The 27,305-nt window shown below is 49.5% G+C and overlaps 1 protein-coding gene across 1 annotated transcript; it reads left to right on the forward strand.

Annotated features, from left to right (window-relative positions):
• The first annotated feature begins 33 nt into the window (after positions 1-33).
• On the forward strand, positions 34-27,305 carry P4HA3 (prolyl 4-hydroxylase subunit alpha 3). Its single transcript, XM_061552343.1, has 13 exons — positions 34-744; positions 4,565-4,734; positions 8,545-8,753; positions 10,516-10,668; positions 12,035-12,086; positions 12,766-12,929; positions 14,926-15,102; positions 17,145-17,209; positions 18,828-18,987; positions 19,711-19,773; positions 20,393-20,461; positions 21,571-21,667; positions 23,610-27,305. Exons 1-13 carry the CDS (start codon positions 533-535, stop codon positions 23,678-23,680), a joined length of 1,662 nt encoding a protein of 553 aa, XP_061408327.1. The 5' UTR covers positions 34-532; the 3' UTR covers positions 23,681-27,305.

Consider the following 27,305-nt stretch of genomic DNA (forward strand, 5'->3'; position numbering starts at 1 on the left):
CCACTCTCCCACCCATCCCCCCTGCCACTTGCACCACCGCTGCACGTGCATCAGAAGCGACTCTCAGGCTCTGCCGCACAACTGCTGCGCGTGAAACTTTAGGGGAGGTAGTCGGCACGCAGCGCCAGCAAATGCACTGAGCAGCAAGCGGATCGAGGCGAACTCCCACCCCCCTTTGAGAACAGTCGTCCAAGTCCACCGGGAGACTCGAAGATTCTCATCGTCCTCCTCCTTCACCTCTTTCTCCCCGGGATTTCACCTCTTCCTTGCGCTCATCCTCCTTGCGACCCTTTGCGTGTCTCGGCTTCATCTTCAGCCACACCAGCGTCCTTCCTTCTGCTCCTCTTTTCGCCCTCCTCTCATCCCTCCGTGCTACTAATCCTCCTCCTCCTCCTCGCGACTCTGTGCTCCCACGTTTCATCTCCAGCCACTCCCCCTGCTCCTTTGGGCGAGGCGCGTCCGCAGGCTCCGTGCGCGCCCGACCCTGCCGACTGCTGCCTCGACCACCGTCGACTGTGGTGGTGGTGATGATATGGCGGTGCTTGTGACGACGACGATGGCGATGTTGGGGGCGATGGTGATGTGCGGCGCTAGCGTCCGATCGGTTGGGTCATCCGCGCAGGGATCGGATATGTTCACCGCGCTATCTGACCTCCAAGCGGCCGTGTCCAGCGAGAAGAGACTCGTGCAGAAACTCGGGGAGTACCTGTCCCTGGAGGAGGCTCGGCTCGAGCACCTGCGCAGGTGAGTGGCCTCGTCAAACCGACTCCCCTCCACCGTCTGCTCTGAATAATTGTTATTAACGAATGCGATTTCTTTACTCGGGATGCACGTGTCTCGCTGTTGTGCTCCGGGGATGATGTTACGTTGAGACGCCGTATTATAATATATCCACATTGTACGTGCGGTGTCAATCCACTGCTGAATGAAGGCCCCCTCATTCCACGCCCCTCCCCCGGTGTCCTGTCAGCCAAATCGATTGTTTGACCATACTTCACCACGCTGGTCGGTGACCAAACCGCATACAAATGGCGTAAGACGATAGATTGCCTTCATGTAGTTATGCATTGCTCACGGCTGCTGCTGCTGTTGATGATTCTGGTGATGAACTCTAACGCAGAGGTGGCTGCTTCTTCCGGATGCGGTGACCGGGCGGTGTGGTGTTGGCCGGTGTCACTGGGAAACGGAGTTCGATTCCCTATCACGGCGAACATCGGCAGAGATTGAGTTAAACCTCAGCCGCTTAACCAACCCGTATTGACCAGCGGGTGAAGTATATTGGTTGGTTCTTTCGGTAAAGTCACGTAGATAGAAGGAAAATAATAGAAATAAAGTGAATAAAAATAAGAAAAATAATACTGTAGCCTGGTTCTTAATCGGAGTGAGTGTACTGGCAGTCTATAATGTAGACTGTAGCCTGAAAAAATAAAAAGCCACCTGTTTCGCACAACCTCTGTGGCCGTCATGGCTTCGGGAATGCCTTCATCAAACAGTTGATTCACAAATGTCCGTATCGGTTTGTGCCTCCTTTTCTTCAAATTAATGTGAATTTCAGCGCTCGCAAAGGTCATGTTAAAACAATACCGTATATACGAATGATGAATTGTTTTAAGAACTTACCCAGGCACTGGGAGCAAGGGAGAGAGTGTGTGATTAGAGACGGGCGGGTTGGTACGGGGGTAATGGATTTACACCCCGTGGTAGCAGGGGGAGAGGATCTCTGGCTGTTAATAGACACAGCAGACGTCGTGCAGGTTTAAATGAATGTGTGGGGGCAGAGCGGTGGTCCAGTGGTTAGCGCATTGCGCTATAAACCCGGCCATATGAGCACCGTACGGTCGTTCAATTCCGGGCCACGACTAACATCAGCGATATGTGAACCGGTCCCGAGGCCCGTCCCTTCTCCAACCCCGCATGGGCCGGCGTGGGGAGGAATGGTCAAACAACCCCCAGCAACGACGGGGAGGTTGCCTTCATCTAGCAGTGGATTGACAAAGGACTGTAATGTTGTTTACCAGAAAAAATGAGGATGCAATTCAGTGCTCGCAAAGGTCAGGCTGAAGGCAAAAATAAAGTAAATTCAAAATCGATTTTATGAATTTAACGTGGGCCTTAAAAATCGCTACCAGTCCACGAACCGATGTATTGCTATATGCTTCGTAATTAGCGTCTGAGAAATTGCCGGGTGACTCAATGAGTCGGAGCACCGAGTGGGCACCACTGCTGAGATCATGAAATCGAATCCGGGTTTCGGCCGGATTCTCAAGATGCGGCGAGTTGATGGGGCTGGTCACGAATGGTTTGTCACGAAGCTCGCGATGAGAAGAGAATTGCGTGCTGACATCTAACGAACGTTCTTTGAAAGGCATTTACATAACAGAGGCGAGCTTGTGTATAAAGTGGGCTACTCAATCTTTATTTGAAGCTTTCGTGACTGCAGGAATCCATGCTCTTTGGTTCTTTCGGTAAAGTCACGTGGATAGAAAATTTATAGATCACGACGTTTCGATCGCAACGCAAGCAACCGTCATCAGGAGAAACAAACACAGCAAGGGAACTGCTGACGTAGCATCTATTAGTTTTCTATCTTCGTGACTTCACCGAAAGAGCCAAAGAGTATGGGCGACTGAAGTAACACTCCTCGACACAGGTCGATTCACAGCCGGCTGTGAATTATTAACGAAAACGCAACTGTCTCGTGATGACGTCTGTGGCACCACTTGCATATAATTTGATACACTTTAGCATTTGAGAGACCTGCACGCCTATTCCAAGAACACAGGATGAGATGTTACTATCCTTTGTGCAAGCACTTCCAAGAGTTCATGAACAGTGAGCCTGGTGAAATTTGGGGAGCGCATCGTCAGTAGTGTACCTTTGGTGCCTAGGGTGTTTCGGCCTTTCACACTATACACCCTCCCCAAAAGCGGCCAGCGACAGGGTGATCAATCCTACGCTTGCGTCCCATTAGTCATAGGAGTTGCCTTGTTGTTGATAGCCAACATCCCATGGGACTATGCATGGCAGGGGCGTCCTCCTCCCTGAGTCAAGCATTGTTGACCGCATACCTCCTGACCCTCTCACTTCTGGGCCCAGCTGGGGTCTTGATAATGTTGAACAAAAGTTGGTGTCTAAGTTGTTCATGCTCTCTTTACATTTGAGCCACGGTCAAGATCCAGCTTTTGGAAATTCCACACTATCATGGCAGGGGCCAGTCCTGACCACTCTTGACTTAACGCGCGGTAAAGTGCCCTATTCTGGTCCATATATTGTTAAATACTCACAAAGGAGTAACAGCATTTGCGCGTAAGCATGTGGCAATCCATTGACAGATAATTGGATTTATTAACGAACACCTAGATGGAGGTGGCCGGGTTACTTAGAGGTCAGCTTTGAGTTGGCACTGCTGATATCTTTGCTTCGAATCCGAGTGACTTGATGGTCAGGCCAGTAGCTTAATGGTGCTAAATTTGAATAGAAGAACATTACCCTCCCTGGCTGAGTGAGAGGGAAATTGCTACAGCCGACTGTGTGGACCAGAGTTCACTCGAATGAATTTCAGAGTTTAGCTCGACGGAATCTGATTCCGTCCGCCATTCTCTCTAACGTGAAGAGCTGCACTGTTCTGTGAGCGATATGGATGGATTCTCTGTCTCATTATGTGAGGCATATTTGCAAAATCGGGATAAAATTGTTGAAAAATAAAATAATAAATAGAAAAAGGTGTACCTGGGAAACATGCCATCCATTTCCCGCTGGATTAACATACCACTTTGGCGCATTTAGTGGTAGCTGCTCCACTTGATGTCAGCAGTTTATTTGTTGTCGTTGTGTGGAAACACTGGGCTGGCTCTACCATATACACATGCACTTTCCTGCCCACCATTACCCTCGGGTTCGGAGGTCCACGAGTGTGCGAGTCCGGCCACAGTTGCCCAGAGGGCGTGAGAAACGCGTTAAGTGCGTGATACTTAATTATGTCTCTGCAACCACAGGCTGAAAAGAGGAGTGATCGATGAGCCCCGTGATAAGTGTCCTCAGGAGCCATGAGCACATTCTCCACTCGAGTTGAAGCAAGAGCCACAGCTTCAATTGTAGCCCCAGGCAGGCCTCTGTGCAGCGAGTCAATGGTCTCAGATCTGGTCACTGTACAACCCGCACCACCACCACCCCCCCCCCCATAACATCCAATTTGAGTTTTCACTTCATGCCATCAACAACACATTAGAGGATTCCCACACTGAGAGTCCGGAAGGTAGGAAAGTCCACGGTTGAACGTTGGAAAAAAAAAACCACACGGGCAATTCCTTCGCGAGAAATGGGACGATGGCTGGTGGTTGAAACTAACAGCAGAGTGGCAGACAATGGAGGACACCTGCTCGAGAGGTCGCCCACCGTGGAGATGGAGGTATGAAATTGGATCGCGTGCTGTAACCTGGACGGATCGCCGCCATCCTCCTGTTGCAGGACTGGTGGGGGAGGCGGGGAGGGGGGAATGGCGACGGCTTGGGGGGGGGCGACCTTCATCTAGCAGTGGATCGATGATGGCTTCCTCCTCTCCCAGGTTCCTGAACAAAGTGCAGCGAGCGCACGAGCGGGCTTACAACGCGCGGGTCGCGAGCACGGAGGGCGCGGTGCCCACCAACCCACTCGACGCCTTCGGCCTCATCAAGCGCCTGCACTTGGAGTGGGCACGGGTGGCGCACAGCCCGGCAGCGGACGACAACATGCGCGGTGCGCGCGCGCGTGTGTTCGTGTGCGCATCACAACGGCGTGTGCGCGCGTGTATGTGCGCGTCTGCCTAAGTGGCACAGTAGGGGGGCACAGCTGGTGCATTTGCCAATCATCTCGGTCAGCCAACCCATGACATCTGGCTCTGTCCCGAGAGCTCCTGCCAGCGAGCCTTCGACACCTCACGTGGCCTCAAAGTGCACCTGGCCTGGCACAGGCGCCGTGGTGACGTCACCGACACTTAGTGGGGAATGGCGGGTGTTGGTATTGGCCTAAGTGGTGGGGAGCGGCATTGTAGCAGTTAGTGCGCTGCGCTATGAACCCACTCATTACAATATCAGTTACGATTATCAGAACCGGTCCTGGGCCTCCCCTAGGTCGACTCTACTTCAAATGAGTACCTGGTGCGATGTGTAAACATCGTCAGTGGGGAGACAAAGGCGGCCGGGCGTGGTGCTGGCCACCCACCCCCTCGTGCGTCGTGCCTGCCCTCATAGGTGCTAGCGAACAGAACTTGCCCCAACAGTCTGTTACAAGCTTTATGGGGGATCTTTGTCTTTTTTTGTGTCCCCATATACCGCTCACGCCCATAGGCAGTTGAGATTTACCTGTTTTTAACCAGAATAATAATGCATTTGATTTCTATCGCGCTCTTCCCACGCTCAAAACACTGAACGGTAAAAAGTATTCAAGGTTATATATACTAAAATACAACTATTCCATGACAAAAAAATAATGGCATGTGTATAAAACATAACCATATCCAGTCTTGACAACTCAAAGAGCACCCAGCCATTGATGTAAACCGTGTGCAGATTATAGAATTCTGCTGTTGTGCTCTGAATGTTCGCCATCATTTTAGTTTGAAGTAAACTATAAAACTATATTTATTTTAACCAAGGTAAGGCCCCTCTTAGCTATACAGATTTTTTTTCAGAAGCGACCTGGCTATCACAAATGATCGCTCGACGAAGTTTCTTATCATGCGGAAATTTATAGCGGTCAAATACTCTAAACGCGTGTTTCTAAATGTGGAGGGTCAAACCGGAGGAGCCGGATAAAAATCCACGCTACCACGGGGAGAGAGAGACACGCAAACTCTAAATATACAGCAGGCGTCAGGGTTGGGATCGAACCCACGACCTCCTTGCATACCAAACGAGGTAGTTAACATCTCACCACCGTAACGCCCCCTGTGGTATTACCGTCAACATCTGGGAACCCAGCGGCATTTGTTTAGTGCTCCGAACGCTGAGAAAGCCTCAAGTGATGACGCCTCTTCTCACCCTAATCAAAAGCTGCTGGAAAACACATGCTTATGGACTTGGGGAAGTAGATTATACATTTTGTTTTACGTGGACAGACGTTTGTACTGTTATGTGCAAATGTGTGGATTCAGTATGCAGCGTAGTATTGCTGTTTACTAACCGTGCAGAGCATGCGTTACTTTGCACTTAAACGCGTGCGTGTAAGGTGAGCACGTGTATTCCATGCCGCAATTCCGTTGAAGCGAGCGAAACGCCTCGAGCAGTCAAAATACGCCAGCGCACATCTCTCAGAGGTCCTTTCCAGCTGCCTGCCCGCGCGTTTGTTTCGGCGGCGATGTCCGACGTTTTGCTTCGCATGCTTAAGAAGCCACGGGCGCAAAACGTCGGACGCCGTGCCGAACAAAACCCGGTGGCGCACCTGCAAAACGCAACCCGGAGATCCCGTGCGGCACAATCGCGAAATCCCAGTGCGGTAGTATCACACCTATATTTAGAACGCATTTTTTCAGTGACAGTTCAGAATAACGCCCTAAATCAGACGGAGTGCTCGGGAAATGTGAGTAAGAAAATAAGCAGCACGTTTGCACTCGCTTCCACAGCACGAGCAAAGCGCCTTCCTTTGACTTGCATTGGCGAGGGAAAGGGCCGCCGTTATTTAAAGGCAAATCCGTGAGAAGGGGGCAAAACGCCTCCACCTCGGCCACGGAGCGACGCGATCGGCCCGCACGTGTTGCAGGTGCCAGGTGGATTGATGCGTCGTGGGGCTCTTGAAGGATGCAAATGGCCCTGGGGTGGGGGTGGGGGAAGGAGGGGCTGAGACCTTCACTCAGCAGTGGATTGACTTTCGATGGTAGTGTCAGAAAAACACGTTTAACAAGAAGAACTAAAAGTGTAAATCCTTGCATGGCCATATAAGGCACTTTCCCCCTCTTAACGCAATTCTGGCAGCTTCCCGCGACGCACACGTTTTTTTGATTCTCGGTTGGCCTCCGACGACTTTCCTCTGTGCGCGGGCATTCGGCATCGACCGGGCGGCCCGCTTGGGCACGGCTTGCACAGCCTGGCAGGCGCAAGAGCTGTCGCATCCCGAGTTCGGAATTCCACCCACCTGCGTCGTGTTATATCTACATTCTGATAGGATGTCGAGATAAATCAAGCGGTCTCGCATACGGAACAATCCTGGGCGCAGCTGCTTGCGAGCTTCGAATCGGACGTGGTTTTTGTCCCACGCACTCGAGTTCACGCGAAGCGGTGTGCCTGTTCTCCCACACATCGCACATACCTATTCCACACGCGCCTGGATGCCTTCGTTTCCCCCAGTAACCATGCAGCATCGGGGACTCATTTTGAGGCTTTAGTTAACCTATGGGGAGCCCAGATCAAGGCCCCATGCCATTTGGCACTGCCGCTCTATGCCTCGTCCAGAAATCAACCCGGGTCACTGGACTAATAGTGCCGTGTGAAAACCACTACATCATTCGCCTGCGCGCACACACACACACACATCACACGAAGCATGCACGCACACGCTGGTGTTGTACACCCAGGGCCACATACCAAGTGCGTACAAAAGTCTTTCGGTCGTTCCATTCTACATACAGTACTAATACAAAAAAATCAACCATTAGATGTTGCCATAGACACCGCGATATACACAGATTGCACGCAGGCGCCTGTCTTTAGTTACACGCACTCACACTTTCACGGCTCGCAGCAGCGGTTAAGCGGCAATGCGGGACCCTTTTTTCAACAGCCCTGTGTAATATCAGGCATGGCCATAACATAATAAACCAACTCCAAATGTGCGTTTCAATTTTAAACACTGGCCCGCGGTTCCCCCAGTTGCGTTCCACTCCTCGAGTCTTCCCGGGTCTGGCTTCCCCTCGGCTGACCCTACCCCACCGCCTTCTCGGAGATGGAGAACCCCGTGGGGTGGAGGAGGGAGGAAGAGGAGGAAGCCGAGGGGGCGACACACGGGCCTTGCGGCTGCGTCAGATCGACCGTTTCTGTCAAGACTTGGGGGATAGGGAGTGTGCGCTGGGGGGGAGGGGGGGGGGAGTGGGGGGTCAGGAGGGGGGGGGTGCATGGAAGACCCCTAGGAGGTGAACTCGTTTGAGGGCTTTGCCCGCAGGGACCTCGAGGGTTGGCGCTGTAGGGAAGATGCTTGCTGCCTGCTGCGCTGGCGACTTACATCGCCACTGAGACAACTCTGCAGCGTGGCCCTGCTTCAAGGATGGGAGGCATACGAAACCTCATTTTCAAACAAACTTTCATCGAATGTTCAACGCTTAAACAGTGTGGTGCATGCATTATGCTCTAGCTCTCACCCCCTATGTACAACAGGAAAAGATGCGACACCCAAGGCTTAATTGTTCATGAGCACGTGGGGCTGTGCAATCAGCAGGTGAGGAGGCTAAAGCCAACTCAACACAGCAGGGGCTGCATTTTTTCAGTGAGCCTTACCTGGTAAAATAAAAATGATTTAGTTTATAATTGAATAGTCCTCTCCCTGGTGCCCCCCCACCCACCCATCCCGTCTCTCCAGTGCTGGAGGAGGCCTACGCGGAGGGCCCCATGCCAGGCGCAGTGGACCTGGAGGGCGCTGCACGTGCCCTGATGCGCGCCCAGGACGTGTACGCGCTGGACACGCGGGCCCTCGCTGCCGGGCGCTTCCGCAGCCAGGCCGCGAGCCTGGCGCTCGGGGCCACAGTGGCGGCCAGACTCTCCGCCGACGACTGCTTTCACCTTGGCAAGGTGCGCCGCGAGAGGTCCGCAATGGATCACGGCGGCTGTTAGCCCGCCCGTTGAAGACCTATGGGCCGCCCCTGAACATTAATAATAATTTGTCATTCATTCTGGTGCAGATTCATTCTTACATGTTAAAACGAAATTTATTTTTTACCAGGTAAGATCTACTTGAGCTGTGTAGCTCTTTTTGCAGAAGCGACCTGGCCACAAATGATAGCTCAACGAAGTGGCTTATCACGTGGAAATTTACAGCAGCCAAATACTCCAAACGCACGTTTCTAAATGTGGAGGGAAAAACCGGAGGACCCGGAGAAAAATCCACGCGACCACAGGGAGAACATGCACACTCCACATATACAGTCAGGATCATGATCGAACTCACGACCTCCTGTATACCAGGCGAGGCAGTTAACATCTCGTCACTGCGGTACCCTCTCCTGTTAAAGCGCATCCAATATGTTCGGATGCAAGGTGAAGTGATTTCTTTTCTCAAATGAGCATTGCGGCAGTGATATTCGCCTGTTTGCGGACCCTGACCCAGTGGTCGAAATTCCACATTCCTATGGCTGGGGAGAGTCTATCCCACAAAATAACACTATTCTATGGGTCTTTCGGTAAAGCCACGTAGATATAAAAATAATAAAAATATCACGACGTTTCGATCGCAACACAAGCAATCGTCTTCAGGTGATGACGATTGCCGAAACGTCGTGATAATTTTATTATTTTTCTATCTACGTGGCTTTACCGAAAGACCCAAAGAATATGAATTCCTGCAGTCACGAAAGCTTTAAGTCAAGATTTAACCACCGTTGACTTATCCACAAAGTGGGTACGTACTTATTTTATTGACCCCGGGGGGATGATGTGATGATGTGAACTCTCAACCTTTCGATTGCGAGCCGCTTGCTCAACCGCTGAGCCATTTGGCCCGCGTCGCCCCAGCGTGGAACAACTCATCTGCTCCTCTATCAGAGTGGAGTGAGAAGCCACTGATTTACACATTTATCTGCACAATCCACTGCTGGACGAGTGGCCACTGCTGTATGTATAAGAACCTGGTAAATATCACTCGAGTGGGGCTCTCTGGAGCTCCCTCTAGTGGAGGCCTTTCCGTCAGCAGTGCCGTGAGCACGCAATTGCACGACCGCACCTTTAGCTCCACCTTTTATTGCTTTGTATCGCCATTGTGACCCAGGTCTCCCTTTTAATAGAGACTCTTATTCTCATTGCAGCTCGTGGATGCTTTTCAATAATGAACATCTATCTGTCTTTACACCATTGGAACCTCATTTGCCAGTGAAAAATCTGATCATTGTTTTTTTACCCTTCTATCTGGCAACAAAACTGACACCTTTTTTACAAGGAGTCATGTTTGCATAGACCACAATACCTGCAGCCATAATGCAAACAAAAAACATAACTCTGATAATATATGCACTGTCCTTGAAGTTGACGTCATCTGATCCAACCCATGTGAGACTAGGCTCTAAGGAAAGCTGTCTCGGGTGTGGACCAATCAACTTCAAGGACAGTGCATATATTATCAGAGTTATGTTTTTTGTTTGCATTATGGCTGCAGCTATTCTGGTCTATGCAAACATGACTCCTTGTAAAAAAGGTGTCAGTTTTGTTGCCAGATAGAAGGGTAAAAAAACAATTATCATCTATCTGTCTTACATGCAATATTGGTTGAAGCGATTCACCTACAGCGATTGTTGAGCCGGTGTTGCCACTCGCCCGCCCGCCCACCCACCCTCCTTCCCAGGTGGCGTACGAGGAGGGCGACTGGTACCACTCGCTGCCCTGGCTGGAGCTGTCGGCGCTGGGCTTCAGGGCGCGACGCGGCTCGCCCCGGCGCCTGGAGGACCACGCCAGCATGGTGGACGCGCTGGACCACCTGGCGTTCACGCACTTCAAGGCACGCACTTGCTCCCCCGCCCCCCCCGCCCACCACCTCCCGCCCACCACCTCCCCCAACACCCTCCGCCACTCATTATATACATTTTTTTTTTTACAATATTTATTTTACCATATGAATCCCATGGCTCTTTGCCTTGCCCGTTGAAAACCTATTGGCTGCCCTGAACATTAGCGTAATTCATCATTCATTATGTCGCGGATTGATTCTAACAATTTTTACAAATTTTATTTTTTATCAGGTAAGGGGCCCACTGAGCTAGAAGTGACCTGGCCACAAATGACAGCTCCACAAAGTGGCTTATCACGTGGAAATTTATAGCAGCCAAATACTCTAAACGCATGATTCTAAATGTGGAGGGAGAAACCGGAGGAACTGCGGAGAAAAATTCATGTGACCACGGGGAGAGAGACATACAAACTCCAGATATAGAGGCATCAGGGTCAGGATGGAACTCACGACCTCCTGCATACCTGGCGAAGGAGTTAACATCTTTGTCCCATCACCTGCTCACAAGTGTTTGTTGAGCCGCATTGTCGCTTCCGTCTGAATAGTCTGGGGTGGGGGTCCCAAACGTACGTTGAAGCATTTCCCTTGAAGGTGAATGGGGTGTTCTTAGGAGCTATGGTCTGTTGTGGAAGGTAATTGAATGGAGGTGATTGTGGAGATCGTTTGACAGTTTCATATAAGAATAGGTTTTACCCTTTCTGGGAATAAAACAGCTGTGTCAAGATGTTAAAACACCAAACAGAAACCTTTTTCAAGAAATCATGTCTGCATTATAACCACACGTACCTGTGGTGAACATGCCAACGAAAACATGCTCTGGTAATGTATGCATTGTCTTTATGGCCGAGTGTTAGAACGCCAAAAGGCGAACGGCACAAAGACAATGCAGTATCAGGGCATTTATAGCTCGGGGTGAGCAGCTACAATATAGTGAAACCTATTATATTATATTTTGATACTGGAAAGAAAGTGCTATATTGACAGTTTCCTGTTTTAAAAGCGGAGGACTGTTCTATGAAATTATGCAGGCGCCTAACATTGTGACAAAGAGCTTCATAGTTCATCGGATTCGTCCAGTACAAATATTCGGATTCTGATGGAGACAAACATGCCGCGGGATGAAAGCGTGTATTAAATTTGTTTTACCATGAGCGAGCAACATGCAGCCCACACTGAGGTGTTGAAGAACCATTTCCGTACTCCCTGGTTGACCCTAAATGATACGGGTAATATTAAAACGAACACGTGTTTGTGCCTGTGCATTTTACTTAATTCAACCTCAATTCAAACTCCAATTCCAGTTGGGATTCGCTGTAAACTTTATTTCGCTAACATGGTGATATATATTTTCATGCAGATTGGAAATATCCAGAAAGCCATGAACCTTTCAGCAGAGCTGCTTTCATATGGTAAGCAACTTAGATTCGTTTTTACTTAAGTTAACGTTTATTTTAAGAATGTATTCCACAAACAAGTATTAAACTAAAATATTACAAAACGAATTAACACAAGATAATGAATATTCAAATCGAGAAAGTGTCCTGTTCGTAGCCAGCGATTCTTAGCACACCCCCTGCTCTGCTCCTTCACAATCCTGACCGACGTCAGGGTTTGTGGATCCATAGTGGATTTGAATTAGGACCCATGATGTAGGTTATCGTATATGGTGGGGGGAGGGGGGTTGACCATACTTCACCATGCCGGTCAGCGTGGGTTGACGATGGGAGCACATTTTGCCTCGTTTCTCGCCGAGTACCTGACTGGTTTGGGTGCCCCTATCCAGTGATGTTAACTACCTTGCCTGGTATACCGGAGGTCGTGGGTTCGATTCCGACCCTGACGCCTGCTGCTGTGTATTTGGAGTTTGCGTGTTCTCCACCTGGTCGTGTGGATTTTTTTCTGGGTCCTCCGGTTTTTCCCTTCGCATTTAGAAACACGCATTTAGAGTGTTTGGCTACTAGAAATGTCCACGTGATAAGCCACTTCGTTGAGCTTATGAAATAAATAGCTATTTTGCTCAGTGGGCACCTTACCTGCTAAAATAAAAAAATGTTTAAGAGTTCATTTTTTTTGTCCGCTCACCCACAGAGCCGGCACACCAGAGGGTTCTGAAGAACTTGCAGAAGTACGTGAAGATGCTGAGCAGTGCAGGCGAGCGGGAGGTCGCCCCCTCGCCGGTCGGCCGTCCGCGCAGCACTCACCCTCGCACGCGGGACGCCTACGAGTACCTGTGCCGCACGCACGGCAACCAGGTGACAGAGACACACGCGCAGTCAACCTTCGCTCACCCGGGAGGTCGCCCGCTCGCCTCGACTGCCGCCCACACTCTGGAACTCTCTTCCCATAGCCGTCTGCGTTGTAGACCTCCCTGGGCCCTCGTCAAGTCCAGGCCGAAGGCCTTCCTTCCCATGATTTGCTGTCTCCCTCGCCCTATGGATAAACTCTCTCCATAAAATCAATATGCCCCCACCCCCCTCGTTTCTATAGATTGTCTTGAGATGCGGTCGCATTTAGATGCTACAGAAATCCGCGTTGTATTTCTCCGTGCGGATTGTTGAGGCAAGTGCTGGGAGTGAGCACCACCATCACCACTACTCGGCCCCGTTTTTTTTGTTCTCGCCAGTGCTGGCTGGCGTTGGCACCGGGTGCCGATGCAAGACTGAGTCGACCTGAAGAACTCGTCCAGATTTCACTCGGGCCGCCTGACGTTGGCAGCCGCGGCGTGGAAATCACAACAATAACTTTCGATTTAAAGCTTTCGTAACTGCAGGGATTCATCTTCTTGGTTCTTTCGGTAAAGTCACGTAGAAGGGAAATAACAAAATTAAAACATAATTAAAACATATTTTAATAATAAAATAATAAAAAGTAAACATAATAAGATATATATTTTATTATGTTTTATTTTTATTACTTTATTATTTCCCTTCTACGTGACTTTACCGAAAGAACCAAGAAGACACAACAATGACGTTAGCCCTGGAAGGACGTCAAACCCACGTGGCCGGCATTGTGGCACAGTGTCGCCAACCGCCGCGGCACTGCGCCCCCTCAATCACACGAGCACACACTCGCACAAGGAGGACCTCCTATGTAGTCTCACAGAGCGTAGGGTCAAGTGGTGTTGAACAGAACCGATTAAAGCTGGCATATGGCACACAAGTGTGTGGTATAACCAGGACTTTGTCTGGCTGTCTTAACCCCCCCCTCTCCCCATTGCTTTTCAAACGCCACACTAGGAATTTAGTGAAGAATGGTTTTATCTCGGGGAGGCCCAAGACAGACACTCACACGTCCGTTCACACACACGAGGCAACAAACCCCCCCTTATGGCCGTACAGCTGCTGGGGCAAGTGCCGTTAACGAGCACCTATTGAAGCTGGAACTGTGCAGGAGGAGGTTATACTCTTAGGTTTTTTCGGTAAAGTCACGTAGGTAAAAAATAAAATAAAAATTAATAAAAGTAATAATAGAAATAAAATAAAATAATAAATCACGACGTTTCGGAGGCAACACAAGTCTCCGTCATCAGGTGTGACCGTCGCAGCTAGATTTACTGTATCAAGTGATTATTTTATTTCTATTATTACTTTTATTAATTTTTATTTATTTTTTACCTACGTGACTTTACCGAAAAAACCTAAGAGTATGAATCCTTGCAGTCACGAAAGCTTCAAATCTAGAATCAGGAGGAGGTTGTACGGAGAGCAGCACGCTCATATGCCTCTGTCTGCCACTTGCTCACGCCCACGTTTTCACAAAGAACTGGCTATTCGTCGTGCAGTAAACTAACCACTACACCACCAGTCCCCCTCACACAACAAAGACACAGACCCTCTGTGTAGCCATAACTGACTGTTGGGGCAAGTGCTGTTCTGGAGAACCTATGAAGGCCGGCACGGCACACAAAGGAGTGGGTGACGAACACCATGCTAGGCCACCTTTGACCCCCGAGTGGTGATATTTACACATCGCGCTAGGTGCTCGTTTGAGGCTGAGTCGACCTAGGGGAGGCCCAGGACGGGTTCATATAATCGTCACTGGTGTTGGCCATGAGCAGGAATCGAACCCGGGCCACCGGGTTCGTAGCACAGCGCGCTAACCGCTACACCGCACACAACATACACACCACCAAAACACAATGGCAAGGGTTCCTTCGTTAGCCTTTTTGTTGTTGTCATATAACACCGCCAACTGCGTACAATAGGCGCTCGCTAACTGTGCGTTTCTCTTTCCCTCCGCACGCAGCGCTACGCGTACCGCGACCCGCGGCTCGGCTGCTCCTACGAGGACAACGGGAGCCCCCTGCTGCGCCTGCAGCCGGTGAAGCAGGAGCTGCTGAGCCTGCGGCCCCGCGTCCTCCTGTTCCACGACTTCGTGCACGACCACGAGACGGAGCGCATCAAGCAGCTCGCCGCTCCCATGGTGAGCCGCGTCCACCCCGCGATGCCGGGGGTTGGGGGGTGGCGAAAGAGCGGTCGGGGTTCTGCGAGTGCCTCGAGTGTTCCCCGCATGAAAGTCTGATAGGATGTTTTAATTTTACGGTTTAATCCATCAGCCAATTGGGCCTAAGCGTAATCACGCAGATTACATGGTCACGCCCGTCTTGTGCACGGAGACAGACGTCTGCCCCTTTTTGCTTTAAACTTAAAGTAAACACACGCACGCGCGCACTTGAGTTGGCAGTGCAGTAAAGTCTACTGTTCTCACCATGTGTTTTGGGATAGTGCAGCGCGTAGGTTCGCGCAGGATGCCCTGCCAAGCAACACGTGCGCGCAACCCTAAAACGCGCCGCAGAGCTAAACACGGCACAGCCACGAAAGCCTACCCAGTAGTCAAAGCCATTGTTTTACTGTACTGGTATGCTTCCATGGCTATGCTCCCCGCCTTCATTCAACGCACACGGACCAGCAAGTATGGTCAAATATCTCCCATGACCAGCGCAGGCATAGGAAGTGGCCCTTATCCAGCGGTGGATTGAAAACAAGGTCTCTCAATTATTATTGTAGTAATAATATCCTCTGGCAACTTGCTATGTGCTCAGGTCTACATACGTTTGCCACTCCACAGGCTTTTCCAGCTGCCAAATGTTTTTGAAGACAGGGACAGCGAAGAACACGCAGGCCTAAATTTCCATTTAAAGCTTTCGTGACTGCAGGGATTCATCTTCTTGGTTCTTCCGGTAGAGTCACGTAGAAGGGAAATAATAAAATAAAAAAAATAAACATAATAAAATAATTCTCACGACGTTTTGGCCACAACGCAATCATCCTGCTTGCATTGTGGCCGAAACGTCGTGAGAATTATTTTATTATGTTTATTTTATTTATTTTATTATTTTCCTTCTACGTGACTTTACCGAAAGAACCAAGAAGATGAACACGCATGCCCCTTGAGAATGATGGCGATTACGATAAAAACTGAGCATTGATATGATTGTTTGTCTCTGGGCCGTAAAATATGGCACCCGATAGCTGTAGCCACGAAGATTTAGTATCTCGGTGGGCTCTTCATTTGTTTGTATCATAAACTTTGCCCATTGGGAGGATGCGCTCCAGTTGGAAACGCGGATTATTAACGCAGGATTTTATTGCACCGAGAAGCACGGCAATTAGATTTTAAATGTTTTCACCCGAATTACCAACGCTGACTGAGCAATAAAAGAAATGCTAATGTGGAAAAACAGATGCCCAAAGCCAGAGCTGGGACTAACAAAGATGAGCTTTGTTGTCTCTCGTTACTTTCAGTTTACTATTTATAAAATATGATTTCCCATCCCGTTGGGGTGTGTTTGCAAGTGTGGGTGGGTGAGTGGAGAAGTGTCGAGGATTCGACAGTTGGGACGCGTGATAAACAGGGCGTTGTAATTATCCGCGTGTTGTTGGGCATGATGTCCCACGTTTTTCTCCACGTGCTTCAAGAATGTCACAGCACTTGGAGCAAAACGTCGGACTTGGCACCAAACACCGCGCGGTTAAACCCGGAAACACATCGGGGAGCTGTGCGGCACAACCGTGAAAACCTACGCAGTCAAATTTTCAAAATATCTCCACTCCAGGTGTGGCCAAATAAGTGTAACTTAAGACGGATTGGCCACGTCTCTAATTGACCACAAATTGAAAAAGCAAGCCTTCTCTCTCCAATTACCTCCCACTGCCTCCACCTGCTTGACACATGGGGCTCACAAACCCCATTAGCAGATAATTCCACTGCAAACCACCCCAGCCATCCCCCACCCATCCCTCCTCGCACCGGACACCAGAAATGCCACTGCCGACACCACATCCGCCCCCTAATTGCTTCATTGTTTCTCCGTTTCCTCCTGGAGTGTTTTGAGGTTTGAGTGCAATTACGGAGGCATGGGAACGGCGTGTAACCCAGCGACTTGACGGAACGTTTTAAAGAGGTGCCGGTAGCCCGTGACGATGCAGGCTTAACCACTTGTTCCCCTAATTAACCTTGTGCAGTTGCAGAGGTCAGTCGTCGCATCCAGCGGACAGCAGACGACAGTGTCGTACAGAATCAGCAAGAGGTAAGGACGAACGAGCAGCACATTGTGACGAAGAGCTGTGCCACTCCGCTTTGGTAGCCGGAGGTGTACTCCGAGCGAATGGTTCCGGCCGATTGCTGGTTACGTTTTGAAAAGCATCCTTGAAGTTCACCCTCCACTTCATCGCGGATGTGTATGCACGTATGGGTGTTGAACTTCTTTCGCACCGTACGTAGGCAACCGCGCTAATCGGAGATGCGGGGGAAGGACAACAAACTAAACACAAAAAGCGGTTCTAAAGAACGTGCGTAGCTTCGGTGGCTTTATAATATTCGAAGGAAGGAGCGTTCCAGACGGCCGCAGAAGTGCATCTGAAAGCGGGCGATGCAGTGACTGTCTTTGTTTGATGGATAATGGAGTTCTGCTGCCATATAATTATGTTAATTCTACACAACTACTGGCTACTGACTCAAGTTTTTGAGCTGACTGTTTGCGCAGTAATCTGTAATTAAAGGTCATCGTAACAGTCAGAATCTTTGTCACCTTGTTGAAGTGGACTCATAAATATTATGAATATTGTGCCAGTCTCTTAGCCGTATCTAAACATGTTAGGGGTGTCCTGACACCCGCGGAACCCACAGCAGTGTGAGTAAGGGAAAATAATGTGGTTTTTATTTTAGGTTCCCATGAAAACTAATTTGAAGAAGTTTGCTTTATTCGTGAGCAGCTGAGTTTGTAAACAAATGTGATAATAAGTTTGTTTCCAAAGTAACTTTTAAATGAATAAAATAAACACTCCAAGAAAACATTGGACCAAACGTCTTCTTTGCATGCCAGATGGAAAAAAAACATGGCTTCATGAAATTGATTATCAGTCTCAGCTGTGCTGTGAGATATTTTTGTTAAAATCTAAAATAGAAATTCACCACGGTATCATTCTTACGAGAAAACTTCAATAAACAATCGTGCATCGCCATCACCAGCAAAACAAAAACAACAAAACCCATGAAATCTGTTTTATCTGCAAAGAAAATCCAACCACATTGAAAGTTAAACGAATGAAACGGCTATGGCCAGCAAAGCAAGTTGGTTTGGCAGTTTTGGTAGAAACGTTTCCCCTGCCCTTGAACATTGCGATGCTCCCTCAAGTCAGCCGCAGATCTCCGCGGTCAACGTGCTAAGCCACTCGGCCATTTTGTATCGAGTTCAGAGGTCAGTTCCCCTCCCGTAGCCGCCCAGCCATTTCCGCAGGGAATTGCAGGGTATGGCGCCCGCTTCCAGCTGGGTATTAAAGACGAAACATACGTCGATTATGCGTGGCATTGTTGTAAATGTAGATTGAAAACTCGTTTCTTTGGAGCTGCTTTTTGTGTTTACTTTGTTGTCCTTGCCCCCGCACCTCCGATTAGCACGGTTGTTTACGTACGGTGAGAAAAAAGTTCCACATACACACACGTACACGTACGTATGTATGGCCATCGACTTAACGTCGGACACGAAGCCCGAACAAAACGTGGCGCAACCCGAAATAACATCGGAGAGCTATTGGGAGAAAAAAAAAGCTAACAAAATAAAAACAAAAATAATCGCCCCGAATCGATGAGACGGTGCATCCATTTCACGTGTGCCGGTTCTTGCTGTGCCGCGCTGCTCGACGCAGCGCGTGGCTCAAGCAGGAACAGGACGCTGTCATCCGGCGTCTCGACCGGAGGGTGGCGGCCATCACGGGGCTGGACACGGGCCCCATGCACGCGGAGCAGCTGCAGGTGTCCAACTACGGCATCGCCGGACACTACGAGCCACACTACGACCACGCCACCGTGAGCCAGACCACCGTCCACATTCGCCCACCGGCACGGCTGGCATTGCCCCAACAGGCGCAACCGGGATCGCCGCCGTTCAGCTCGCTTGCAAAGTGACTGCAGTAAAAAAAAACAACTGTGGCTCACTGTGGGGGGGATTTTAGGGTAATCGCTGCAGGAAATTGTCTACGGCAACGCAATGATTGTGAGCGGCTATGGCAACTTGGTGCAGCAATGGCAAAGGGTTGGGACCGAGTCCTGTCTAGGCACCGTGCAGTGCGCTCACCACGCTACCATTGCTCACCCCCTTGCTTTAAATGGAGGAGACACTTGATGATGATCTCCTCTGATGGGCCCAGGGCTGGCAGCTTTGCAGTTTTTCACTGCCTTGCAACACCCATGCACTAGGAGCCTTCCTGTATACAAATGCTGATGAATATGGATGGACTCCATCTGCGGTTTCGTTTACTGTGCCAACTCCCGCAATGGCTCGCTGCATGAAACAAATTAACGACGAGTCTTAAAAGTTTCTTAACAAAAAATTAACACACACTTGTGTTGGTCGCCTTGAGCACTTGACATTTTTGTTGAATTCTTGAGGTTTTTTTTTTGCTCAAGATTTTTTTATCTGGACCAGTTGCGCTGTGAATGACTCGCTGGCACTTTGAAATAATTGACACGTAAAAGTGAGCGCGTGTACCTTTTTTTTCCTTTCTCCACGAATGCATTTCTTTTACGCAGTCTGAAAACAGCTCCTTGTATCGCATGCCAGCTGGGAATCGAGTGGCCTCCATGTTAATTTACGTGAGTTACACAACCTTTGTTTCATACTTTAACTTCTCAAGATCACAGGGTTGGCCCTGGTATTTCGTAAAACTCTTTTCACTTAAAAACCATCGTAAAACTAAAAGAGAGAGGCATGCACTTGCATTTTTACGTGGATTATTCGTGCTTTTATGAGCAAAGATATTTGGCCAGATTCACTTCGGGAAGGAATTGCCCCAAAAGGCACTTTGCATCGTCGGATTTTACGCCGATTTTTGGTGGCAGAGACGCCTGAGCACTTTCAGCAAAAAAAAAAAATGCTTACAGAAAGGAACGCAGTGACAACGTCACGAACCCGACTCGCCGGGGACTGACACGCAGGTGGATTATGTGAAAAATGTCTCGGAGTGAACATCGATGGAAAAGTGACGGTTACGTCATTTCCAAAATACCGCACTGGGCTTAGCCGCTTAATTTGTTCTGGCGGACATGATGTGACGTTCAAATATATATGGAGATGTGACGCTGTGCTGTATTCGCCAGCGCTTGAATTTGGAATGACACAATCTGTCGTTTCGAGCACTTCACCATGTTCATGAATCCTCTGTACAATCGATGACAGATCGTTCTAAGTCTCCGTTTGCTTCTCGCCACGCAGCTCAGCTCCGTGGAGGTGGGTGGCTCCACGGCATTCATTTACAAAAACTTCAGCGTTCCAGTCATTAAGGTAACATTAAGTGTTATGGACGGCACGGCACATGAATTCATATATTTTTTCCCCCGCTTCTGATGTTCGTTGAAAGTACGACAAGTAATGATTATACAGCACAGAGAGATGGTGAAGGTGCAGCCCTGTAACTGCTTTCTCACGCCACTCTGGCGAAAGGGGCCCCACTAGAATGGGTTCTATGGAGAGCCACTCCTGAGGGTATTTTGGTCTACTCTTCCATGCTGATGTCTTGGAATAGTCTTCTTGGTTCTTTCGGTAAAGTCACGTAGAAGGGAAATAATAAAATAATAAAAATAAAGCATAATAAACAGCTGTCTTTCCGACAGCCCTGTTCTTCACCTGAGGACGGCTGCTTGCGTTGTGGCCGAAACGTCGTGAGAATTGTATTTTATTATGTTTTATTATTTTATTATTTTCCTTCTACGTGACTTTACCGAAAGAACCAAGAAGATGAATCCCTGCAGTCACGAAAGCTTTACATCGAAATAAAAAGTCTTGGAATAGGTCGAGGGTACCCATACTTTACCCCACCGCATGATGATTGACTCCTGGGGTGACAGATGCTGGGAGGATTTAAGGCGCCTGCCCCGATTGTTTCATCTGTGGTTGCAGCAGCATAAATATCTTGTCAAAATATACCAACCTATGTATCTAATAATAATAAAATGCGTACAAACTGATCCAGCCAACTCCCTCCGAGGCATGCAATGACACATCAATTAAATTCCTGAAGATATCAATAATCCATTATTGGATCGAATCGTGACGCTGCATCAATTCATTGAATTGTAAAGAGGACAAATCAATACATGCCCACGATCCCTTTCATTGTCTAACAACGTCCCAACTTTCACGTCGGTTTTTTTGTACTTCACACAGACGCTTAGAAGCGGCAGGTGGCAAACCATTGTTTTCCCCGTGCAGTATTTTGATAAGTACCCTTGTGTGAGCGGTCAAATGTAAAACAGCAAGGGCTCCCATTCCGTTTGCCGCATTACTTCTACCCCCCCCTTACCCCACCCCCTCCACCCCCACCCCCCTTACCCCCACCCCACCCCCCCCAACGGATTCTCCGCACCCATTTCCCCCGGACGTGCTTCGTGCAGAATGCCGCCGTGTTTTGGTGGAACCTGAAGCGCAGCGGGGAGGCAGACGGGGACACGCTGCACGCCGGCTGCCCCGTGCTGGTCGGCAACAAGTGGGGTACGTGCCGGAGGTTGCATTCTCACCAAGCTGCACAGAGCTGCAAATGAAGGGGGGGGGGGGGGGGGGGGCACGGCTGCCACGTGCCATGTGAAGCTCCCGTCGCAGGGAAGTTTAACAGCCCTGAGAGGCGGCTGCCAGGTGGCTCACTAATCAGAGTGCCGAGCTGGCACCGCTGAGGCCAGCTCAAAAAGCAGATTTCAGTCACATGTAATGATAGTGGGCTGGTGGTCTCGGTCTGATCACCAATGACTGCAACTAAAAATTTATTAGTTTGACTGTCATGCGATGAACATTACTCTCAGGGGCAAAGTGGGTTGGAAGTGCTGCCCCCTACTGTCTGGATTTCAGAGGTTAGCTCTGTAGTGGCTGCTTCCGTGGGCTGCTCTCGAACACATTGGGTTGCACTGTTCTGCAAGAGACCTGAATGGATCCTTTGCCTCACGGTGAGATGCTCGTTGTGCAAGTGGCACAACATTGGGGACGCATTAAAAGCTTAACGTTGACCTTTCAACTCCAGCCCCCCCACACCTCCACCATGGGACAAGGCTTCCATTTGTTTTGACTCGTCACCAGAAGCACCAAGTGTAGACATGGCATGTGCATGGAGACACGTAACAGATGTGCAAAGGTAGACCAATGGGGGTTTGGTAGAACTGGAATTTGGAAAGCCATTTTAGTTTGTTTATCTATAATTATGTTTATAAGGTGGCCGCGTGCCTCGGGGCTGAGGCCATTCCCAGAAAACTGAGCCAGCACTGCCGAGTTCTTGGGCTTAAACCTGGGCAACTACCCATGTGTGATGAGTTGATAGTTTCAGCCTCGTGACCTACGACTGCAAACCTCCCCGCCCCCCTCCCCTCCATCATATTGAAAGTGATTTTGTACTTATCTCACCATGTGCTCGCAGAATTAAACATGAGATTGATTTGAATGCAACACTCTCGATAGGGGCATGCGAAAAAAATTTGTACCCTTGGCGTCAAAAAAGGGCCTGGTCTGTGGGACTTCAGAAGGAGCCCCGCTGGTGCACTGCTCGCTGCAAAAGTTTCCGAATGAAAATGTCTTCCACACATCTCACAATGCCAATAGAAACATTGGAAGGAAAAAAAAAAAGCTCATTCTAATTCGTGAGCTTGAACAGTGCTTGGACATTGGTGTTCAGTAGGATTGCAGTTTGTGAAAGTCGTGTAATTAATCTTGTTCAAAATGTAAAGATGCAGCCCTGCAATTGCTCCATTAGAGAGAGAGAGCTCTACAAAGCCACTGTAGAGGGTATGTTGGCCTACTCATCCACGCTGGCTAAAGATATTGTGAAAGAGGTGGGAGTGCCTCCGCTTTACCCCACCACACGTGGCCTGCCTATTCACTGACTGTGATGTACCTGTTTAGACCGCTGGGTGGACAGCAGAGGCCGGGGGAATTTATTGAACCCACTCCTTCAATCGCCGCGTTGATTCCAAGTCCAGTGTGCTAACAATTCCACCACAGCAGCAGAGTCTTGTTTAGAGCGAGTGTGTGTGTGTGTTTATGGAGGGGGAGCGGTAGCGTAGTGGTTCGCGTGCTGCGCTACGAACTAGGCGACCCGGGATCGATTCCCGCTCGTGGCCAACATCGGTGTCGAATATCTGAACCGGTCCTGGGCCTTCCCTAGGCAGACTCGGCCTCAAATGAGTACCTGGTGCGGTGTGCAAAAATCGCCACTGGGACAAAGGCGGCCGAGCGTGGTGCTGGCCACCCACCCCCTCGTACGCTGTGGCGGCCTCCATAGGTGGTACTCGCTCACAGCACTTGCCCCAACACTGTTACGGGCCATACGGGGGAACGTTCGTCTTTATATGTGTATAGCATGTAGGAAGACACACGTACGTACGCATGTTGAACTTTCTTCGTACCGCACGTTGCCAACCGTGCTAATCGGAGGTGTCTCGTCTCTCTGCAGTTGCAAACAAGTGGGTGCGCGCCTTTGGGCAGGAGTTCTGTCGCCCGTGCAGTCTCGACCCTCGCGAGTAACGACGGCGCGGCGAGGACGATCGACGCAGCCTCTGCGAAACCTCATGGGCGACATTCCCCCATCCCCCACCCTCCCCCTCCCCCCGCCGCCCACACCCCCCCCCCCCCCCACAACTTCAACCTGACAACGTTCCACCGTGCGAAACGCTATTTAATAATTTATTCGACAAATGTTAAAGAGTGTTATTTTATTTGAAGAGCACAAAAGCTGGAGCGCGCGCACGCACGCACGCACGCGCACTCGCTCGCTCACGCGCGCACGGATCGACGAGTCTCGCTGTGCGGCAGGACAAGCGGAATCGGCCTCTGGGCGAGCGAGCGCTCGAGCGCAGGCGGCGTTGAAAGACTGCATTTTTTGGCAGCGGAATGAACGCGGGGCTTGGAAAATTTCCGAACACGTGCTGGCGAGAACCGCCAAACCCGCTCTTCGGATACTTCCTGCACAGGGGAAAAGAACAACAACAACAGCAACAACAACGTGGAATGACAGCAACAACAACAACGATACACCAATAACAACAGCAACACAAATCATCATCGTCAATCATCATCACAATCAGCCATGATCAAATCCGCTGCTGGATGAAGCCCTCCCCAAGTCGTCGCCATCTCGCAAGCAAGAAGGCCGTCCCACGGCTCTGCGATGCGGCAACTGCACGCGAACCGATTTCATCGCTCCATCTCCCACGGTGGACGTTCCATCAGAGGCGCCGCGTCCTTTGGCAGCCACCTGCATTGCCGTTCGTTGACCGTCAGCTCCATCTCCCACGGTGGACGTTCCATCGGAGGTGCCGTGTACCCTTGGCAGCCACCTGCATTGCCGTTCGTTGACTGTCAGCCGTGATCCCTTTCCGGAAACGTGTCGTGCTCGTGCCCCATTTTTTTTGTTACTGTTTGAAACAAAACAATACAAATAATAAGCAATGGAAGCCGATCGTTAGGATGGTGCAATTAATCGCGCCGTTCATACTCGTGGGGAAATGACTCAGAAAAGTGAACGGCGTAGTGCGTGTGAGATAAAGTTCTCGAGTCTTGAAGGGAAGCGGAGTCATCTTCTTGGTTCTTTCGGTAAAGTAACGTAGAAGGGAAATAATAAAATAATAAAATAAAACATAATCAAATAATTATCACGACGTTTCGGCCACAACATTCACACGCTGTCTTTCCGACAGACCTGTTCTTCACCTGAGGACGGATACTTGCGTTGTGGCCGAAACCTCGCGAGAATTATTTTATTATGTGTTATTTTATTTTTATTATTTTATTATTTCCCTTCTACGTGACTTTACCGAAAGAACCAAGAAGGGGAAGCGGAGTGTCACTTTGCCGGGGCAAGACGTACGAGTCGGTTTCAACGACCTCGCATGACAACGCATCGCACGCTCTCCACTGGGCCCTGCGGAGTAAAGAAAGAAAACACTTTAAAAGTCAACGCTGGCGCCTTGGGGTGAAAACAAAAAGGCCAATAATACAGTCCCATTACTACGCCGTGACTGCAAGGCATCCTCAAACGATCACAATGCCTGGTTTTTGAAAGCAAAGCCATTCTGTGGCAGATTAGTCACACAAATTGCACACGTGCTTCCTGTATGTGAGGTTTTATAGCCTTGGCTCTTGTCCTCACTTGAAAAAAGCCCTACTGTATTTGCATGAAGAAATTATATATGTCTCTAGAAAAAAATGAGTGCGATTGTCATTTAGTAATGTTTTTCAACCCCTTTTGCAATCCACTGCTGGTTGAAGGCCTCCCCTAATTGCCATATTGGTCATTAATGAGGGCTTTGTTTGACCATGTTTACTACATCGCTCAGTATGGGTTGTTGAAGGGGGAGCCCAGTACTGATTCTGATACTACTCGCCACTGATATTAGCAGTGGACTGGCTTCGAACTTGGGTCACCTGGTTCATAGCGCAGTGCGTGAACCACTGCACCACTGATCGACTCCCCCGTTGTTTGACCTACCGATACAGGACATCTGTTAAAACGAGCTTCATAGCTCATCAGATTCCTCCAGTCTAAAAAAAAAATCTGTTTCTGTTTAATGGGAATAAAACGTAGTGAATGCAGGAAAACAGGGCATGCCTGTCTGACACCGGACAGAAATGACAACTCCCGGCCGCTTTTTCTTTTTGCCAAAACGAGTTTGAAAAAGGAAACGAAAATAATAAAAAAGTCAAATATTCGATTGTAAAAAAAAAACAATCAGAGAGAGACTGTAAAAAGCTCCGTGTTAGTCCCCAGCGCGAGGAGGGTTATGCCGTACGCGCGTGCGAGCCGGGAAGGTAATCTGACAGCGCAGCTGCGTGGCCCAGGGGAGAGGCGCGTCTGTGGGGGAGTGCTTTGTAGGAGCCAGTCGTCTCAGTCCGGTCGACCCGTGGCACCTGCTGGGTCTGCCCCGTGACCTCCTGCCAACGGGCGTTCGACACTTCACGTGGCCTCATGGTGCACATAACCTGGCACGAGCGTCGTGGTGACGTCACCGCTACTTAGTGGAGAATTGCGCTTGTTGTTGTAGGAGGGGAGGGATGGAAAAATTTAAGAATAAGCCACGGAGCGCACACGCGTACACCCCCTTTTGTCAATCCACTGCTGGATGAGGGCCTCCCTATTGTGGCGTGGACTTGCGTGGGGGTTTTTGAACCGTACTTCACCGTGCTAAATCAGTGCGGGTCGGTGAAGCTGGGGTCGTAGTTGTGGGAGCATTGAAGTGCAGCACAACGATGGCTTTTGCTGCACTGACCCTGCCGCACACAACGTAGCAACCTCTCTGCAGACGCCTGTGGCTACCTGCAGCGCGTGGCGGTAGCTAAGCTTTGAAGCTCAGACGATATCGATTGCGCTTTAGATAATGATTTGATTGTTTCTGCTGTAATAGCGGCTATGGATATATCTGCCTTAAAGCAATCCTATTCTAAAGTAAAAAGTACAGCCCTTTATCCACTGTTCCATGAAGGCTTCCCCACAACGATATGGTTGGTATGGGATTGTTCGACCATATTTAATGAACCTTGTTCGGTGTAGGTTGGGTGAATGAAGTGCCCAGGACTGGTTTAGTTCAAGCACAATAAAATAATAACAACGACGTAACTGTCCGCGGATATGAATCGAACTCAGGTCTGTGGGTTCATGGGGCAATGCGCCTTTCTCTGCGCCGCTCACTCCCACCCCCCCAGTGACACAATATCCATTGGAAATGTCAGATGTCCGTTTGCCCTTGAGGCTTCGTTTAATGAGGCTGCGCGGCGCTGTGAAATAAACAGTGTGAACAATGGGTAGCATTCAGCAGCAGCGGACCACGGACGGACGCTGAACAGACACCTGTACAGAAACGCCCGTTGTGATTAATCCCAGCCGTGGCAATTCCATGAATTGTTACGACTTTTTTTTAGGCGGGGAGGTGGGAATTTGATTCATGATTTTTACAAAATTACGTTAATACAGCGGCCTCTTGTGGCAGCAATGGGGGAGGGGGGGTCGCGTGAGCTCTATTACATACACAAATGAAAAAAAAACATTCTTAAGCGCACAAATCGATGCACGCTTCGTGAATGCAACATTCAATTTGAATCGATGACTTGACGCATCGTTACACACTTATTGTACATACACTCTCGATTCCGCCTG

The sequence above is a fragment of the Lethenteron reissneri genome, chromosome 16, assembly GCF_015708825.2.
Source record: "Lethenteron reissneri isolate LAM-NWPU_2019-01 chromosome 16, ASM1570882v1, whole genome shotgun sequence".
Lineage (NCBI taxonomy): Eukaryota > Metazoa > Chordata > Hyperoartia > Petromyzontiformes > Petromyzontidae > Lethenteron > Lethenteron reissneri.

What these genes read in the sequence shown, in the direction of transcription:
- P4HA3 (XM_061552343.1), top strand. Translation starts at nt 533, where the DNA reads ATGGCGGTGCTTGTGACGACGACGATGGCGATGTTGGGGGCGATGGTG. An exon ending in ACTGCTTTCACCTTGGCAAG is followed by an intron (nt 8,754 to 10,515) that starts GTGCGCCGCGAG and finishes CCTCCTTCCCAG; the next exon opens with GTGGCGTACGAGGAGGGCGA. An exon ending in AGCAGAGCTGCTTTCATATG is followed by an intron (nt 12,087 to 12,765) that starts GTAAGCAACTTA and finishes GCTCACCCACAG; the next exon opens with AGCCGGCACACCAGAGGGTT.